Source organism: Aphis gossypii, chromosome 2 (genome assembly GCF_020184175.1).
Source record: "Aphis gossypii isolate Hap1 chromosome 2, ASM2018417v2, whole genome shotgun sequence".
NCBI classification, from domain to species: domain Eukaryota; kingdom Metazoa; phylum Arthropoda; class Insecta; order Hemiptera; family Aphididae; genus Aphis; species Aphis gossypii.
In genome coordinates, this window is record NC_065531.1 from 52529296 (window position 1) to 52549825 (window position 20530).

A 20530-nucleotide genomic window follows, 5' to 3' on the forward strand; every position below is an offset into this window, starting at 1 on the left:
AGTTATTTTATATTTTATTACTTAAAAAATCGTGGTAATTATTTAATATTAGTGAAAGCTATCGAGTTGGTCTTAAAAGACGTGTATCTTGTTTCATAACAATAAATTTATCATTGTTGTACCTACCTAATTACCTAATACCTACTATATAAATCGTATTATAACACATCCCGATGTGAGTATGTGACTTTTAATGTATGGTATCGTGATGCTGAGGAAAATGTATATATCTTATTTTCAGTATTAAAATAGATATCCTTAAGCGTGATCGTAAAAATGTTGAAATATACTTGTTTTTTTTTAATCGAAAATCGACAAACGTGATCTTACTAGAGAATAATATTGATTTTATGGTGAGGTATAAGCATAAAACAATAAGTCAATAACAATGCCTATCTAATATACAGTGTAATACAGTGTCTTAATTTAAATTTACAAGTGATGAAAGTATGTCAAATGTGAAAGACACTCCTAGAACAGAATTTAAAATAAAAATTCGTATACCTAATATAACATTACTATTACAGAATCGTAATTATTAATTATTCAAGTAAATCTGAATATTATGTTTTTCTTATATGATTGCCACTGAAGTATAAGTAATTTATTTTTAAATTAGTAATAAGATAATATTATATTGAACTAATATTTGACAAAACATAAAGTAAAATATATTATTAATTATAGTAGAGAAGTTAGCCGACTAGACGAGAATATAAACGACTCAAATAACTATTGTTATTTATATATTAAATATTAAAAAATGTATAAGAAATTATAACCTAACGTCAGAAAACTACATTAACGTGTTTTGTTTTAAATCTAGACAAACGAATAATTTTACAAAAACATTTTTTTAATATTTCGAAATACTAATTATTTTACACAGAATAATTCAGCTAAAAAAATCAATTCTTCTATAGGAAAAAAAAGGAACTCTCAATAATGATTAGCTATTATTAGAGTTTGTTAATAAATCAATAAATAAAAAATTTTAATGGTATTTTTAAAGCAAATTTTTATTGTGATTTTAATTGCATGGCACTACTGTCACATACCGTACGACGCATTTGTTTAAATCTCTAAAATTTCTATATTATTACAGGGTCAATAACAGTATTTTCAAAATTAATTCGAATAAAAGTTTATCAAATATTTTTCCACTGTTAAATTGATTCAATACTTTGTGTATTTATTTATGACGTATTTCGTGTATGTTTATGATAGTAAATTATTACTGTATCTAAAATGTGATAACACTTCATATACAGTATTACATATACATACAATACTTACAATACATACATGCATCATGTCACTTACAGTAACTTTTTAAAAACAATAATTAAACTAAAGTTTTAAATTTCATTTCATGTTAACATTCAAATAATGATTTTTCTAAAAAAATTTCACTTTCGCAATATTGATTTAAGTATTTTTGAAGCTCTGTGCATGGATAATTTAATACCTATACATTAATACAATTATACATAATAAACTCATAATTTTATTTTATTTTGATAGTTATTTAAGTATTCAGATACGATAGTTTTAAATACCTAGTAAATTTGTAACAATTTTGGCTATGGAATAATTTATATTCACCTACAATAATTATCATTTAATGCATAAGTCATGTAAACATAATATGTATTTTATTATTGAATTTTCCATTGTGCTTTAATCTAGAATAAATACATTGATTTAATAAAAAAATAACGATGATTAAAAAGTTCTAATAAATCAAAAACAAATGCGTTTTAGGTATATTAACACAGCCTGTGTGTTATTAAGTAAACTAAACGTCATTAAATTATGATAATTTCATGTCAAATAAAATATTTATCACCCATTTATATTATATTAAACAGGTGTTCAAAACAATTATCGTTTGTAATTAAAAATATGTTGATGATACTGAAAACTTTTAAGTTATTTAAGAATATCCTAATATGTTTATTATATATATTATTAATTATTACTACCGTTAGCTACCAAACTAAGAACGAACCGACCTCTGAGCCACTGAATACTGTTGATGAAAATAATAATCCAAATGAAGATGTACAAGATAACACACGTCTTATTTCACCAAAACCTGATGATCCGACGAAGAATACGGAAACAGATAATAATAAAAAGGCATACATGAATTCAGTCGTTATGCAAGAAGCTCTTCAGAGGATTCGTGAGGCCAAAAATAATCCCGCTCAAAAAAAATCAAATGATGATGAAATTAACACTGAAAGAAATGATACACCTAAAACAAATACTGTTGAACAACAGCAACCAGTACCTAATAAAGAAGAATTACCCATTGAAGAAAACCCATTATCTCAAATAACAGTTGGCTTAACTTCTGAACCTGAAAATGAACAGAATACCGATTACGAAAAATCAAAAAAAAAAAAAAAAAAAAACAAGGAACAATTAGGAACTGAAGATAATGAAGCTGGATCGAAAGTAAACGGAGAAGATAATACTGAAAATCAGCAACCAGAAACCTCAATGAATAACATAGAAATCAGCTCAAATCCTGAATCAACCTCAATGAATAACATAGAAATCAGCCCAAATCCTGAACTGATAACCGCTACGAACGTTGAGTTGAAAGAAGCAAATGATCAGAGTACCCATGGAGAAATTAAACTAGAAGAAGTAAATGACCAGAATACCAATGACGAAAAACCAAAAAAAAAAAAAACGGAAAAAAAAAAAAAAAAAACAAGGAACAATTAGGAACTGAAGATAATGAAGCTGGATCGAAAGTAATTGGAGAAGATAATACTGAAAATCAGCAACCAGAAACCTCAATAAATAACATAGAAATCAGCTCAAATCCTGAACTGATAACCGCTACGAACGTTGAGTTGAAAGAAGCAAATGATCAGAGTACCCATGGAGAAATTAAACTAGAAGAAGTAAATAACCAAAATACCGATGCCAAAAAAAGAAGAAGAAAAAACAAAAAAAAAAAAAAAAAAAAAAAAAGAGAGAAACTGATAAAATTATCGTTAAAAATATTCCAACACAAAATAATATGGAAATTAATCCAACGGACATACCAGTATCTCCACTGGAGGCGGTTGCAATCGTAAAAATTAAAAATAACGATACAGAATCTGAAAATATAAGAAAAGAAAAGAAAAGAGGTAAGATACAAAAGTAGGTTTATTTTTAAAATTTTAAAGACTGTTTTGATCAATTATCTCATTCAAAAAACTTTTTTATAAGAGCTAAATTTATCAAGCATTAGTAAAAAATATTGCTATGAAAGATATATTAATTATTACCTAATTCTATATTATATTTTCGAATTATGAGATTCTTAAAAATTAAATTAACAAACTTATTTAAATTATTGTATTAAAATATCATCTGACTTTAATTTCCGATCTACAATAACATTTTGGGTAGATACCTAGTACTATTATCAATACTTGTACTTGACTTCTGAGAATCTAGAAAAAAAGCCACTTGAAAAAAATAGGTTTTTTCAATATTTTTACCTCTGCCAATAGTTTTAACGATATCTAAAATATTAAGTAAATTTTTTAAACAGCAGGACATTCATCTTGTAACCTAAAGCAAATATTATAGTTCATTAAATGACAAAAATAATTTTTGGTTACATTTTTTAACAACGATTACTCCAAAATCAGTATATTGTAGATAGAACTAAGTTCTTTTCAACATCTTCAAACCAAATTACTGTTCAGACAATTAATTGTTTAGTGAGGTAGATACAGTGGTCTTACATTATGTATAATTAGACAGTAGATCATCATAGATAGGTAAATTATATAATATACACGTTTAATGTAGCTATGAAGGTAGATAATAAATATTGATTCATAAACCAAAAGGATGTAATTTAAATAAATAACGTGATTGGTAATATATTTTTATTAACATTATATTTTGTATTCTAGTAATCTTTACAGATTATAAAATTTCGAGCAACAATACAGCGCGCATACATTGTACATTTCTAGGAGATGTGCTCAAAATGTACAACAAAGTAAAAAAACGTTTTGTTGGACATTTTTGTCATTCAATCATTATAGGCACTCCAATCATCTTAAGAGATTATCAAGTACCCCTGAGCGAGAAAATGAAAGGTATATAATACATATTATAATATATTAGATATAAATTAATAAACTGTATTAATTTCAAAAATACTTATCCTAATAATTTTTTTTCCATACAGAGAATTTGGAAAAAATACATCCAGATAAAAAAGAAAGTTTACTTATCGTAATTATGCAATATTCAAGCTACAGCGATTGGGCAAAAGCGTTAGTTAACTACAATCAATTAGTAATAAATATAATTCGTACGGTTGACCAATATAATATCAATGGAATATTATTTTCAAATTTGCAACCAATAAAGGTATGAATTATAATTTTACTTATTATAAATCCCTACAACTTATTGCTCAAACTATTTTAAAAGTAGGTCATATATGTACAATGGCTCATATAAATACATAAAATTTCAATTCATTTTCATTTTATGTTTATTAATGATTAGTGCTAATAAAACAAATCTATAGACAGAATACAGAGATCGACTGTTGAACAATTATGATTTTATTTTTCTAATATCGGTATAAGATAGTTGGATATTATAATTATTATAGATACCTACAAATATCTTTACTAATACCCAGTATAAATCATCGCTTTCATAATAAATTTAGAGTATAGATCACTCTTCACTGTAATGTTTACATAGATATTAAAAATGTTTAAGAACTCATGAAATGAAAAACAATTAAAGATCTTGAAGTTTAAGGTAACATAGGTGTTGAATAAAATAATATAAGTATGGACATAACTTTGTACTAAAATCGGTCAATCTAAAATTACTAATTATATTTTTAAATATGTTAAAAAGATAATAATAACGCTGTATATTGTATTTAATTTCCAGGTCTTTAAAGTATAACTGAACAGTTTAGTATAAACATTTATTCAATTTGATCCATCTTCCATTAAAATGATTTCTGATTACCAGTATTACAATTCACAATAATACAATTAAAGCCATTAGCCAATAACATTAAATACGGGTCTACTAAATTTTTTAAATTATCCAACACTTAAAAGGGTTCACCTATATGTGTTGTCTCTGTCTTCCAAACGTACGAGTATAACATGACAAATTTGCTTTTTTTAACTTTAATATTAGAGCGAATTAACCTATTGTAAAACTTAAAGGTAAAAACATTATCTGTAATCTGTTATCAACCTTAAGTGTTTTACGATATTTCAATTTTTAAGCAAGTATATGTATAATAGTAAAATATAAAAATGCTCAAAACTTTCTCAATACTTAAAATATCTTGAAAAACCAATGAGTGATAACAGATTATGTTTATATCTTTAATTTTAATAATAGTTAAACAAATTCCCTTTAATATTATTAACACAAAAATAAGTCTACTGCAGAAAGCAAATGTATTATGTTGTATGTAATCTGACGGAGACAATACATGCGGATTAGGTTACATTACTAAACAAGTAAAAATATAAATTAGGTACTAACTACTAATTACTTACCTCTCTAAAACATCAACTCAATAAAAATTACCAATCAAAAAATTGTATATTAAGATCCATGATATTTTGAATACATTCCTTTAACAACAGAATTATTGTATGAAAACGATAATCGTAATATATATCTGTGTGTGTGAGTTATTCAAAATGTCATATATTATTATAAAAGTATTTCTTAAATATTATATTATAAAGTAATAATATTCTAAATTTGTAGAGTAAAAAAAAACATAGCCTTTAATAATGCATATTTTAGATTGTGAGCACTGAATTAAGCATGAAATTTAAACGTAATGGTTTATGTATTTTTTATTTATTTACTTGTAGTTTTCAATTAAATATTAAATTATAAAAGTGCTATTCACTTTGTGATTAACAGAAACTACATTGTTTCTCCCATAATTCTATATATTGTTTTTCTTTTTTTTTTTGAATGACCAACTTAAAAAGTTATAAAAAATTATAAAAGTAAAACGTTTCATAGTATTATTTGGTACAATAATCATACATACAATATCAATATGCATATTACACTCAATTACAGGGATTAAAAAATTAAGAAACATTCAAAATAAATTTAAAACATTTCAAACCTTTAAAAAATACTGTGTATCTAATATATTATAATAATATGTAGGTACCTATTCATTTTTAATGTATAATATTGATAATATTATGTTATTATCATCAAATTAGAAAAAACTTCTGAACCTGTGAATAATTATAGGGACAAGATCAAATGGATGACAACATGATGAATAATCTAATAACGTTCATCGAAGAACTAACAAAAATGAAAGATAATTTAAAAATTGGCATAACCATTCATATGCACAGTCAATGGATCGTATCAAGTAAATAACATACCTACATCAAAAATAAAATGTGTATGATATGATGTTAATTATATATTTATTAAAAGCTGATAAATTTCCAGAAAGTAGATAAAAGTATTAAAAGTATTATTTTTTTTTTAACTTTAAAGGCATAATAATATTTAAACTCAATCGTAACTTAAATTAGTTTGTGATTGTATTTATACTATTTTAAACTAAATATTATAACAAAACTAACTTAAGTCAGTTATACAAGTTATAGTGTATAGTGAATACTGAGAAAGAGTTTATAAAAGCGGTCCTCATTAGGGTTTTAGAAAAGGCCAAATGTAATTTTTGAAAATTATTCACGGACCGCATACATTTTTAATGATAATAATTAAAAATATAAAAATTATATACAATATTATATATACATATATACATATACATATACATATACATGAATAATATTGTTAGGAAAATGTATTGTAGTGCAGTTATAGTGCGGGCCGCACTATATTTGTTAAAAGGCCACATGCAGCCTGCGGACTTTATAGTGGGGACCGCTGGTTTATAAGATCAATGATTACATTGATTCCCAAAATGGGAACTCAATATGTTATACTAAACAGTCTAAATTTAGTATTTACTATACAACATAGTGAATTTACAGTATTTTTTTATTAAATACATATACTTTTATATTTATTAGGTAGGTACCTACTTAAAATCTTTTTAAATATTATCATATCCCTAATATTATCTTTGTAATATAGAATTTAAATTAATGAATGGATATAGTTAAAATTTGAATTAATTTAAATTTTATAATAGTTCCTAATAATAATTTATAAAGTCATACTTAAACTGGAAAACATAATTTAAACTTAATTCATAATTATTTGAATGTTATAAAATAAGATACAGAATTTACTTCATTCGATCAATTAAATAAAGTGGTCACTTGGTATTCATACTATACGATTTCTATGGTAAAATGTTCAGATGCTTACATATCTTCAGGCACTTCTCCATTAGACGGAAAAGAGAGCTTTGTAAGTTTACTTTGTTGATTATGCAAGTACCTATGTGACTAATGGATATGTAGGTACTCTATCCAGCGAAAGAACGCGACGCGGGCCGACCAAAATCGTTTTTTCTACGCATCCTTAAATGTCACCCTACCATAGGGAAACCGATTTTGATAGCAGGGAGATGAAAGAGGATGAGCAGAATTGGCGCGTTCTCTCGCTGGACAGATAATATTATATATTGTTTTATTAACATGTTTAAATGTTTAATGTTCATTCATGAAAACACGTTGTATAATTGATAATTTATAATTTTTATTTTATTGTTCTATTACAAACATTTAACATCTATAATGTATCTTTTTATAATAATAACTGACTGACTTACTTTAAATAACAATTTCAAATGAACTTTTTATCAAACTTTTACATCTAAATAATATTACTTTAAAATACTTAAATAGTAAAATCTACTAAAGTTTCATAGCTTGAAATTTATTTAAACTCTTTTAAACAATTATTAAAAACCTTTCTACATCCATTAAATTATTTTAAATATTAAATATAGTTCAGAATAATAATTAACTTTTTACAATAAACATTAGATTATTTAATTTATAAATCAAAACTTATAAAATATAAATTACAAAATTCTATTAGCAATTATATAACATATAAATAGATACATTTTTAAATTGTAATCTAATTTTATAAATTTCCCATAAAAAACAAATATTATATTATTTATTTTATGTATTGCTAGACTAATGCACTTGATACAATACAGAAAACCAAAATTGATATGGCAAAACTTATAGTTGGTATACAATTGTTTCCAAGTAAAAATAATGAATTAGAACCATTTACATACGAAGAGGTAAGTTTGCTAACACAATTTTTAAAAACATTCAAATTTTTTATGATAAAAACTTTTTAAATTCTAAGCTAAGTGATAACTGAATTTATCATACAATAATGTTATTTACTTTTTTTTTCCTTAATATTAAGAAGATTCACGAATTTTTACGCAAAACCAGTATTCAATAGAATTTATTAAATTTTTTGATGTAACCAAAAGACAAATTACCGTAGAAATTTTCACTAAATGCTTATTTTATCATACAGCCTTTATTTTTACAGGTGTTATAATTTTCTAATAATTTTAATTCTTTTGAACTATTTCTAGACATTTGAAATTTTTATCTCTTTTTCTATAAATATTAATAAAATACAATTAAGACTGAAAAATGATTTTAAGAGTGCCCCTCTATCCCTTAAATTGGAAAATATCTATCTTAACCATTAATTCAGCTATGGCTTACCCAATTTATTTTATTTTCATGTATCTGCAAGTTCTCTTTTTAATTATTTCTTACTGAATATGAATTAAAATTGTTTTTAACACGCAGTGGCGAATTCTCCAGGCATGCTCAGCATGCACCGCATGCTTAGAAATAAAAATGTTATTAATCAAAATACAACAATTATTTTATAATCAATAATATAGTACGTACTTTAAAAGAAATATAATGTGTTACATTAATTCATTTATTTCTGTTATACCTATTTAGGTATCTGTGTTTATCTTTATTCTAACATTTAATGATAGAGCATGCGATAGATGTTTGCGCAAGCTAACGACCCTTATTATCGTTTTAAAAACCAGTTACTCCGAGACCCTCTCTACTAACTACCACGTATTAATCATCCGGGGTATGCTCATTCTGTTGCGCTTCTTCAACGTAATTTATAAAATTTATATGTACGAGTAAATGGCAGTTTTTTTTTATTTTAGTTAAAAGAGTTAGTCAAGTTTCAATTACAATTATTAAAGTATTATTTAAGTAAGTGCTATTGTATATAATATATATTAAATTAAAGTCTTATTTATAAATTAATACAAACTTGTGTATTATTTATTAGTTATAAATTAAATAAAACTATCATACATTATGATAAATGAGCATGCCTATACATCAGAGTCGGTATTCGCCACTGTTAACACGGTTTGTGTAAATATAATATAATGAAAAAAAAACTGCGTTATAATTTATAGAAAATGCAATATAAACATAAACCTAATTATATGTTTACAGTATTTAATATCATTTATTTTTTTAAGTTATGAAATAAAAATAATAAAATGACGCGTGTGTGTGTGTGTGTGTGTGTAATTAGTTTTGTTCAGCACCAAAGGAAACTTGGAATAATTGGTGTGCTGCGCAGCCTGAAGATCTTCGGTTAAAGGTATCATTATAATGATTGTTTTATTTTATATACCTACTGATCAAGACATCAAGTAAATACATTAAGGACCAATTAGCTACCTACTAATGTTCTATTATTTAATTATCGATAATCTTCACGTGATTTCCATTCACCACTTAGTATTTTAACAAAATATAGTGGAATTTTCGATTATAGTTAATCACCTGAAAATTGTTTCTTTTCCTGAAATAAATATAAAGATTTTTTTGTTACGCAAACTCTTAAGTCCCTTAATAACTATATTAATCGTTTCTCTAAAAATTCCAATAGTCACTCAATCAATATTTTTTTTTAATTTTGTATAAATGTTATCGCCAGGAGGTGGTTCTGCAATAATGTCACTGGCATAAGAAAGTGTATTATGTCTCCATTACACGCTCTCTAACCTATTGTAAGCGAATGTTAAATTTGACGGTATCAAATACGGATTTGACATTTATTTGTTTGGACCACAGTTTTGGATCTTGGGGTTAAATGGCATGGACACATATATTGTATTTCAGACTACAGTTAGGTGCAGTTTGTGCAGTTCTGTTGTTTCATGTTTATTAACGTATATTATTCTTTATTAAGATCACCAACGTGACCGAGTAGTTATATATTATTTATGTACCACAAATACTAAATAGCTACGACTTAAATCGAATTGAGATGTTTAAGTACTGAAAAAATAAGCTCAAAATGCTATACTTACTAGTTACTACAAAGCAGAAACGAGTTACACATTTTTTTAAATGTTTATTAATTATTTTACATAACAGTTATAACCGATATAGGCACATTTTATTACATTGTGGGTACTTACAGAAACTAAAAGTGCCCATTTCAAAACTACAAAAGTAAAAATTTACTAACTTGTACAAGGATAGAGTAATTTTACTAATTTTTCAAATTTTGTGTTTTAAAATCACGATAATATATTTTAAAGACCAATAGTCATTTGCAATAATAAATTAAAAATAAGCTCTATCTTATATAATACTAATGTTTTAACAATAAATTATCAACTTTTTGTATGATATAATATTATAGGGTATACGTTTGCGGCCTTATTCAATTTTAGGCGTTCAACTGTTGTATATGCACTCGGACGATTACAGGTCCACATGCGGCTGCCATTCATTCCCGTTGACCCGAGGACTTCTTCGTGGCTTATTTGGTATTGAGGATCAAGAAAAATGTGATTTTTATACTGCACATAACTAAATACCCACAATCGAATCAAAAGTCATTATATTATTGTTTTTCTCGTTAGTCACTTAGTCGTAATTATTTTTGGAATATAAACATTATTATATGAATGCTTTATGTAACAAGTTTTATATACGACACATTTGATCATTTTAATTTGCTAAACGTATTTTCATTATTAATTAATATAATATTACAGTTGTATAATTATTTTCATAACGTGTATAAAATACAAAAATAATGAATGTGTTTCATAAATTTAGTTTTTTATTATTATTGCAACTTATGTTGCAAGGTTAGGTAATCAAATTAGTTAAAACGTAAGTACCTACCTACCTTATGTCACATATCAAGACACATTATTCCTATAAGAACTAAGCAGTATAGTCTGTAAGTATTTATCTACTACTTTTAGCATTACCTATAATAATTAGTTATTATTACTACAACCTCGACTCTCGAGTATTTATAACCATATTTACGCCTTGGGAGCTTGGTTTTAATAATAAACCAAAATTTAAATAGTATAAATTATTTGAGGCCGTTTATATAGATAGGTACTTAATCCATTAACCTGATACCTCTATATAGTTAATTAAATATAAACTATGTTATTATTATTATTATGTATACTATTTTATTATTAAATACAATTCTTTCATAGTTTAATAATAAATGTATCATATTTAATTATTTGTTTAAACTTCTGTATAGACTATAGGCTCAAGAATATGATGGGTATGTTGTAAGAATAAATTAACAAAAAAATAATAAAAACAAATAGATAACATAAATTGACTTTATTTGATAATTTGCATTAGGTAGTAATAATTAGAAAGTACAGAATACAATGTGTGCAATTATACTGGTAAGTATTACAATTATCTTCAGAAGTAACAGACTATTTTTTAATGAACATGTCGATATTTATTAAATTATTGCATTAGCGTTCAATAAGATATCTTTTAAGATCCATTAGGTTATTATCAATATGATGTTTGATGCGTTTTATAGAGAAAATAGGACAGGAAAAAACATGAAATTGTACTAGTTCTAATCATTCAGGACAAGAAGTAGTTCCATTTACACAAGTTTGACTATGAAGTAAATTTCATTAAGTCGGCGTCCTGTGTACAGACATTCTAAATAGAAACTTTCTTAAATTATTTTTACTGCTAAAAACAAGAAAGGGGAAACACTGTAATTTGTAGCAAATATATCTTAATAATATTCTCTGAACACGCTCGATCAGTGGCGAGGTAAACGATTATTTCAAAAGCAATCTCACTGATCTCAAATCTTTGAATTATTTTTTAGCAGGGGGTGAGACGGGTAGATGGGAGTCAGTGCTAGTCCTTTAATTATAAATGTAATGACACTCAGTAGTAAATAGTCAATGATGATCTGAAATATAATTAGTTGTTTTATATTAATATTATTATTATGCATCATTAGTTATATCAATTTATATAAGCCGTCCCGTCCCTCCACCATTTTCTGCATCCATAGTGGTGGATGGGTCCTTGATACCTATATTTATATTGACCTCTGGAAAATATTCACCACGTCACTGAGTTTGAGTAATTCAGTTGAACCTATTTACGACGAAATCCTTAAATATTGGAAAATATTCAAGTGTTAACCTGACAATAAATTGAGACATTATAACATAATGTATAGATAAAGAGCTCATTCTTAAACTCTTTTGTATTTCTAACAAAAAAATAGTTTTAAAACAGACTAATTCTATATAAGATGAAAACAGTACTCGATGTTTTTCCTGAATGAACCTTTTCCCGATTGGTCTTTAGCCCAAAAACCCAAAACTTTTTTTTCCAAACGTCTTTTTACCAATAGTTATTGTTCCCTAAATAAAAAATTTTAAAATGTTGTTATTACGAACTACAAAGTGCTACAGTAGAGTATATTTTCTATGTATTATATTTTATAACTAAAACACCTGCAATTATTTCTAAAAACAAATATTGCTATACATTCTAATCTAATAATAATTATTAACAATTAATTATTCAGTGCGATAGTACATAAAGGGTCATTTAGAAAGTAAGGTTACAACATGTAGGTACCTACTACCTATGTAAAATTCAAAAATGCTTAAATTTTAATGAAACTTACAGGATACCTACCTATGTCACTAATATAATAAATAATTTTTCAATATAATCGACTTCAAGTTCGATGAATGTTTGTAGTCGGGTGGCCAGCTTTTATATAGTTGTGTTGTTGACTTCTCCCCCCAACTCAAACTACAACTTTACGAAAAAGTATGGGTATCTTTCCTTTATCTCACTTTACCGTCGTTACAATGATATATGCCTTTTAATATTTAATTATTACACAAAATAATTTATTATGTAATAATTAATTTTTATTTTTTATACATATTATAATTTATAGAAATATTGATTCGGGTAAAAGCTGTTCGGGAAAAAAGGTTACGGGTTTAAGAACTTTCAAGTAAAATTTCATTTGAAAACCGATGAAAACATCAGGTTTCGTTGAAATATCATACCAAAATCTCTAATATTGTTGACTTCTTTGACTCTATCACCAAAAATTAAGTATTTATAACCTATTTTTTTTTAAGAACAGTAAAATGACATTTTGACACATTTCGATAGGTACCTATGTTTAATCTTAGACCGTTTTTAACCGAACGCTTAGGGCTTAGGCTATTAACATCATTCTGTATTTTAATGGAGTTTTCACTTGAATTTATACATCAACATAAGTAAGTAGGTTACTACTTAAATTAACTACTGACTTTACACTTAATTTATCTAATTATGTCAAAAAGCTTGATAATTTAACAATTCAAGATAATTCAAGTACTTCATGAATTGTTTTTTTATAGTTTAAAATAAAAACGAAAATACTTACAAAGTTATGTTATTTTGTAAGTGTGTTAAACTAAAATGTTGATGAAATGTATTCAAATCTAAAATAACAATTTTTCTTTAAACAGATTAATTATGTATCCTACACTTATACATTGTACCTAATCTATTACAGGAGTTTTTAAACTAAGCACTATACAGCTATAGCCTATAGGCCAATTCTGACTACTAACTGCAATGAATAATCCAAAAATGAACTATTCATATTTTATTATGTTGTTTAATTTTATTATTTTCTTATGAAGTATAATACCACCCTAATACACACTAGGTATAATAACTATTATAATTTATACACATTTAATAATACAACTAAAACCTACTCCAAATTTAAAATACTTTAAACAACAGCAATAGGTACATAATAACAACTTGTTTTTATTTATTATAGTTATTGTATTTTTAATTTCTGTAAAATTAAAAATTGTAAGTGTAATAACTGATATAATTAATGTGAATTACAAACAATTTTTAATTATTCCCGAGTTAAGTTTGCTCCAAACTTCTGAATTCTATTTGAACAAAAACGAATATATTGTATTATAATGTAATAAATAATAATTTACTATGACGTACATGTATAAGATGGAGACAACACATGTGACTACAACATTTTCTTAAATGTCAAGTTTACAAATTCAACTTTTCAACGATTTCAATTAATGTAATGGTTACATTTCCAAATAATAAAAAAATATATAAAAATATAAAATCTTGTTCATAATAAGTACATTTTTATGAAAATAATATTTTAATTACTTATACAAATTCTATAAATCACATATTTGCAATAAATTAGTGATAAATACATATCTTCTGTGCATAATAATATATACATTATACAAATACTATACTTATTGTCCTGTGATAGGCCACTGCAAATGTTCAACTTTGATCTATGTTTTTAAATACAAAGAACATACCTAAAAATAAGAAAAGATTAGGCTATGTTACAATATTATACTGTTACATTATATTTTATATTATGAGACTTCATCATATGACAGCATTTTACAAAAATCATAATAATATTACTTCAACTTCAAATTATTGGTATAATATGAGTTTATGTTTTAAGTTTAAATATTAGAAAATAACCATGAAGTTAAAATTTTTATTTTCCAATGTTTTATATGGATAATCCTTTTAACTTTTTTTTTATTAAGCACCATATGGGTATTTTAAGAAAATAAGCACTTATTGACTATTGTACAACTAATAACCAATTATAAAACTTCTTTATAATAATAATCAGACAGCTTGGCCCACTGGAAAAACGAGAGGTTCGCTATGACCTGATATATTGGAATTTGTCATTGACATTACGGATATATTATATTATTATTTAAATTTTTAATTTCTTTATACTAAAAAAATATATATTAAAATATCTAATACATTTTACCGGCTAGAATTTTCATCTTAAAAAATATTGGATATATAAAATATTATGCATACTTTAGTTGTACAATATAACCATAAGAGGCGTTTAGGAGGGACACGAGGGGGCAGTTGCCCTTCCCCCCAGGAAAAATATTGAGAGGACAAACTTATCATTTGGTCTCCTCATAAATTAAATATTATTTAAATAATTTTTAATTATTATAAAATATTTATGTTGAAATTACTTTTGTACCATTATATAAGAAAAATATCCCCTATGTTAAGTCAGATTAATATTATCAATATTACCATAAATTAATATAAACTAATGTAAATTCTATAAAGCTGTGGATATTAATATAATATTATGATTACTTTTATAACATAACATATACCACATAATAGTTTTTTATTAAGATGCACAATCTGTACTATTTAGCACAATAAGTGTATGTGGTGATAGAACAAGTCAAAAATACAATGAAAATAGGAATAAGAAACCACCCATTAGTAGCACTTACTTGACTGGGAAATCATTTTAAATATAAATTATAAAAGTATAGAAGTGTGAGATGTTATCTGTTCTTATTCAGATAATAAATAAAATTTAGGTGGAATGTATTAAATAAGTTTAATATGAGAAGATTTTTAAATGTGTCAGTAAATTATTATGATTAATTTCCCTCCTCCCCAAATAATAAGAACCAAGTACCGCCTATGAATAAAATGCATTTAATGATCAAATAGTTGTCCATAACATAATATGTATTTGCCTGTAAATTGTTTATAATTTAACTTCCTATATTTTTAACAAATTAAATACATTTTTAAAGTAATTTTATGCATTTTTTTTCATGTTTTTGGGGGTAATCAAATTTTGGGTCCTACTTATGAATGTTTCTCTCAACAAATATTAAATTATACACAATATATTTATTCATAATTATATATTAATCAATGACATATTTAGGAGGCCAAGAGGGCTTGGGCCCGGGACGATACATTTTTAGGGGCGGTCAATTTTAGAGAACATTTAGATATAATACGGTACCTAGGTCATTTGGGTGATAAAAAAAAGTAATGGCAATCAGATAACCTGGGGTGCAAAATTCCTAAATACGTCTCTGATACTAATTTTATAATAGCCTCTATATTTATAATTAAGTTAATACTAAGTATTTAAAATTTAAAATTTCTGCTTTAGTATAAATCTAAAAAGTAAAATTAAATTTTAAATTTAAGATTTAGTATATAATTTTTCTATACAATAATGTATCATTGAATTTAAATTTAACACACTCATAATAGTAACCCACTCAATATCTAATAAACAGCAAAGCTATATGCTTATCAACCTTTTTTCTTGTAAATTGGTTTTTTGTTAGATTAGTAAATTTAAAATCAAGAACATTTTAAAAACATGAAGTTTGCTCCTACACGAGTCTTCTAAGTGGGGCCCAGTATTTCATTATATGAAATTAAAATTGAATTACTTAATTAATTAAGTAATCCAGACAGACGAATTACTAATGCAAACAAACTTAAGTCTGAATTCTTATAAATTATCAGAGTTCTTGTATAAGTTTGTACATTAATCTATTTTACAATTTAAACATTTAAATTTGTTATTTTACCGATTTAATGTTATGAACTCTTATTTGAATGTATCATGTTTCCCCAAATCTTTTCATTTTCTTCCTTAAGTTCTGAAAAAATTGATAAGAAATTATAATATTTTTTTTAAATAACTTGTGAAAATTCTGAATAATATATAGTATATATATCTATCACAACAAAATTTAACATTTAAATACCTATTGAAAAACAAAATTAATATATAGTAATAAGTAAAATAATAAAATTGTACCTAGTACAAAATATGTAATTAATAACCATGTTACTAACTTACTTTTTAAATTTTCTTCTTTAAGATTTTTAAAATGACGTTCTATATTTGAATTTGAGAAGTCCTAAAAACATTGGTAAAATAATAAAGTAATTATACACTTGTTTAAATATGAATAACTATTTATATTTACTAATAAATTAACTAAATTATACGTAAGTAAATAAAATATGAAGAATACATAAGAAAAATATATGAGGAGAACTAATTAGGTAGTCACCAACTACATAACGTATCTTATAAGTTTTAAATATATAAAAACAAACCAAACGTGAGTTGTTTTTTCTGTTTGTTAAAGACATAGATTCAGATAGTTGTTGAATGGCCATTCCTCTACCTCCACATTTATTTTGACGTAGTTCAGAAATTGTTTTTGGCTATTCAATCAATCACAAAAAATAAGATTATTATTTTAAAATAAATAAAACATTAAATATGCAATGGTTACAAAAATCTTAATATTTTTAAATTAAATTAATAGATAGTTTTATTATTTTTATTGTGAATAAATGCTGCTAGCGTATATTGTTTACGTACATTTGAATTCTGTAAACAACCAGATGCTACAGAATCACAGTTTGGTCTATCTTGGAAACGATATTTTGAACTTTCATTACTTCTTAACTTGCTAGTATGAGAATTTGAATTTATATTTGACATTCTAAAAAAAAAAAAAAAACTATTTTATTATTAGTATAATATTCTGATAAGAGTATCATGTAAAAACAGCAAAATCAAAAATGCAAAAATGTAAATATCAAAATAGCGACAGAAAAACAGATAAACATAAAATAACTAAAATATATAATAGGGTGTATTCAAAACAGCTAAAGTATATTATTTTAAAATTATTATTATTATAAGTATTTAGGTCAGTGTGAAACAGTATAATTTATTCTTGTAATGATTTAAATAATTTACAATATTTCTTTTCATATATTGTTTTTGAATTTCTACAATTCTTAATACAGTATCTTAATATTTTTTATTTTTTTTTATTGGGTTTTGTCCTCATATGCATTGCTCTACTTTCATTTCTGTATTACTATATTCTTGTTTGAACCATTCTATAAGTTTCAAAAGTGTTGGGCGATATGATTCAAGTAAATGATTAAAACCACAAATATAACCTCTTTAATATGCAAAACTCTATTAAACATACACCGTAGCTGTCGAATATTGTGATTGTATATAATCCACCTATTTTATAATTATATCTCATTCGAAATATTAGAAAACCCAGCTATAAAACTAATTGTGATAAATAATAAGAATAATAATTTTAAAATAGTATACTTTTGCTGTTTTTAATATTCACTGTTACCTTATATCTGTCTTTTAGCTATTTTAGGTTCGCTATTTTGACATTCATTTTTTTGGATTCACGGTTATGGCGATCTCTCTGATAAGTGTAAAATAATTGAGAGCAGTATATTTTTTATCAAAATTAATAATTAACAACTAAACACCTAAAAAAGTAACAAATCACCTAATTAATCAATTACTGTAACAAAATATTATGTTATATTAAAATATTACCTAAAACCAATGGTAAACAATATATAAACGGGAAATAATAAATAAAAAACGAAACACCAGTAATAACAATAATTAAATCATGGGATTAAAACAATTAAAAAAAGCTTAATATTATAGTAAATAATATGACGTACTATTATTAAATGTTATGTAATATTGTAATGGCATAACAATATTATAAAACCCACTGAGATAGATAAGAATATACTCTTATAGAATATAATATTCCTATCTATCTCAGTGATAAAACCATAATTTAGTAGTTATTTTTTATAAATAATAATTGGTCCGTGGCTTAATCTATTCTGTGATAATACCACAGATAATACCTTAATTCTATAATAATATAGAAGATATCTTCTAAGACTGTGGATAATACCATGAAGACCACGATTATAAAGAACAGGTTATACATCGGAAGGAATATTTTCGGTCAGATTTTGTTACAGTGGTGTAGTTCTTCAAACCGCCGAGCGCTGCAAGTCATCCGTGTTACATATTAACATTTTCCTATGCAAACCATGTAAAAACTAATTTTTTAATTATTAAATTAATTAACCTTTTGTTTAAATTTTAGAGTCGTATTCATTGGCAATTTATAGACTTGAATTTTGGGTGCTGTAGTCTACTGTATTTTTATACTTTCTTTTTTTTATTTCGCCCCTACGTCTCTAACAATGTAGAGAAACTTTGATGATAATAAATTATTTTTCATCAAACTAATTGAATTATTATATCGTTATTCTGTGTGGTACAAAGTAAATATAGTTTTAAAAAGTACATTTATAATCGTGATGAAGACTAGAATATTCTAGTCTTCATGGATAATACCACGATGTAGAGAATTTCTTCTCTACATCTTTTCTACATCGTGGATAATACTATAAAAAAAAAACAATATAATCACTGTGACAAAATCAGCGTGACAACAATTTTGACGTAAAATTTCGTCTAGTCCATGAAATAGATTGTGATGTATAATTCCTGCCTGACCTCCGACAAAGCACCAATAATGAAATTCATAAGAAAATTTTAGTATCTTCAGTATCTTGTCTCGCCACCAGCGATGTTCTCAGGAATTTTCAATGGGGGTGGCCCTGAAGGCCTGAAAATTTATTAAAATACAAAAGTGGGGGGCTCTGCACCCCACACCCTCCATAATCATAATAATTAGTGTAATTAAATATTAGTTATAACAATTATAAATGCCTATAAATAGCATTAAAATAAACGAAATATTTTGAAAATTAAATCATGTAAAGAAATAGCTAATCTAAATAACTGGTGAAATTTTCAAGTGTCTACGACTTATACTTTTTGAATAATAACAAATATATAAAATCATTTGAAGATAAATCGTTATCGTTACGCGATTTCGTAAAAATTTAAAATTCAAACGTTCATAAAATATTTCCTATAATGATGTTTCGAGTTTTCTCTATAGGTATTTGAAGGAAAACTTATGGAAAACTGAGTGTTGAATTTTTAACCTTAGAAATGAACAAAAAAAATTTATGATTTTTCAACTACTACAAAATAACTAGCAAATTTTCGCGTATTTGACATATATCGTAAAATTTTAAACTATAAACGCTTATAAAAAAAGTTGTGACCAACGATTTTTGATTTTCTTTTTTTTTTTTTAACTACAATAAGAACAACTCATAAGGAACCTTGTATTAAATTTTCAAGTTTTTTCGAACACCCAAAATTTTTTATCGACACTTCAAAAAAAAATTCTCAAAAAAATCAAAAATTTCAGTTGTCTTTAAATAGCTCAATTTGACTGTACATAGATAACACTAATATAAAGATTTGGTGAAAATTTCAAGTATTTACAGTGATCGATTTTTGTGATATAGGTACAAGTGTACAACCATATAAAAAATCGATTTGGTCAAAATTC

At 25.1% G+C, this 20530-nt stretch overlaps 2 protein-coding genes across 3 annotated transcripts; one reads left to right on the forward strand and one right to left on the reverse strand.

Moving 5' to 3' along the window:
- The first annotated feature begins 1872 nt into the window (after positions 1-1872).
- On the forward strand, positions 1873-11132 carry LOC114121828 (uncharacterized). The gene is made up of 9 exons (XM_050200205.1): positions 1873-2737; positions 2931-3152; positions 3933-4121; positions 4214-4398; positions 6298-6424; positions 7310-7443; positions 8183-8296; positions 9598-9666; positions 10720-11132. The coding sequence occupies exons 1-9, from the start codon at positions 1906-1908 to the stop codon at positions 10891-10893; spliced, it is 2046 nt and encodes a 681-aa protein (XP_050056162.1). The 5' UTR covers positions 1873-1905; the 3' UTR covers positions 10894-11132.
- A 3022-nt stretch (positions 11133-14154) lies between these two features.
- On the reverse strand, positions 14155-18774 carry LOC114121835 (uncharacterized). Of its 2 annotated transcripts, XM_027984317.2 has the most exons (7): positions 18625-18769; positions 18410-18554; positions 17623-17746; positions 17352-17462; positions 17089-17149; positions 16814-16885; positions 14155-14719 (listed from the first exon to the last, which is right to left on the reverse strand). In XM_027984317.2, exons 3-6 carry the CDS (start codon positions 17743-17745, stop codon positions 16824-16826), a joined length of 357 nt encoding a protein of 118 aa, XP_027840118.1. In that variant the 5' UTR covers position 17746; positions 18410-18554; positions 18625-18769; the 3' UTR covers positions 14155-14719; positions 16814-16823. The 2 variants fall into 2 exon arrangements, with proteins under 2 accessions (XP_027840118.1, XP_027840119.1); XM_027984318.2 differs by lacking the exon at positions 18410-18554 and having other exon boundaries at positions 18625-18774.
- Between the last annotated feature and the right edge of the window lie 1756 nt (positions 18775-20530).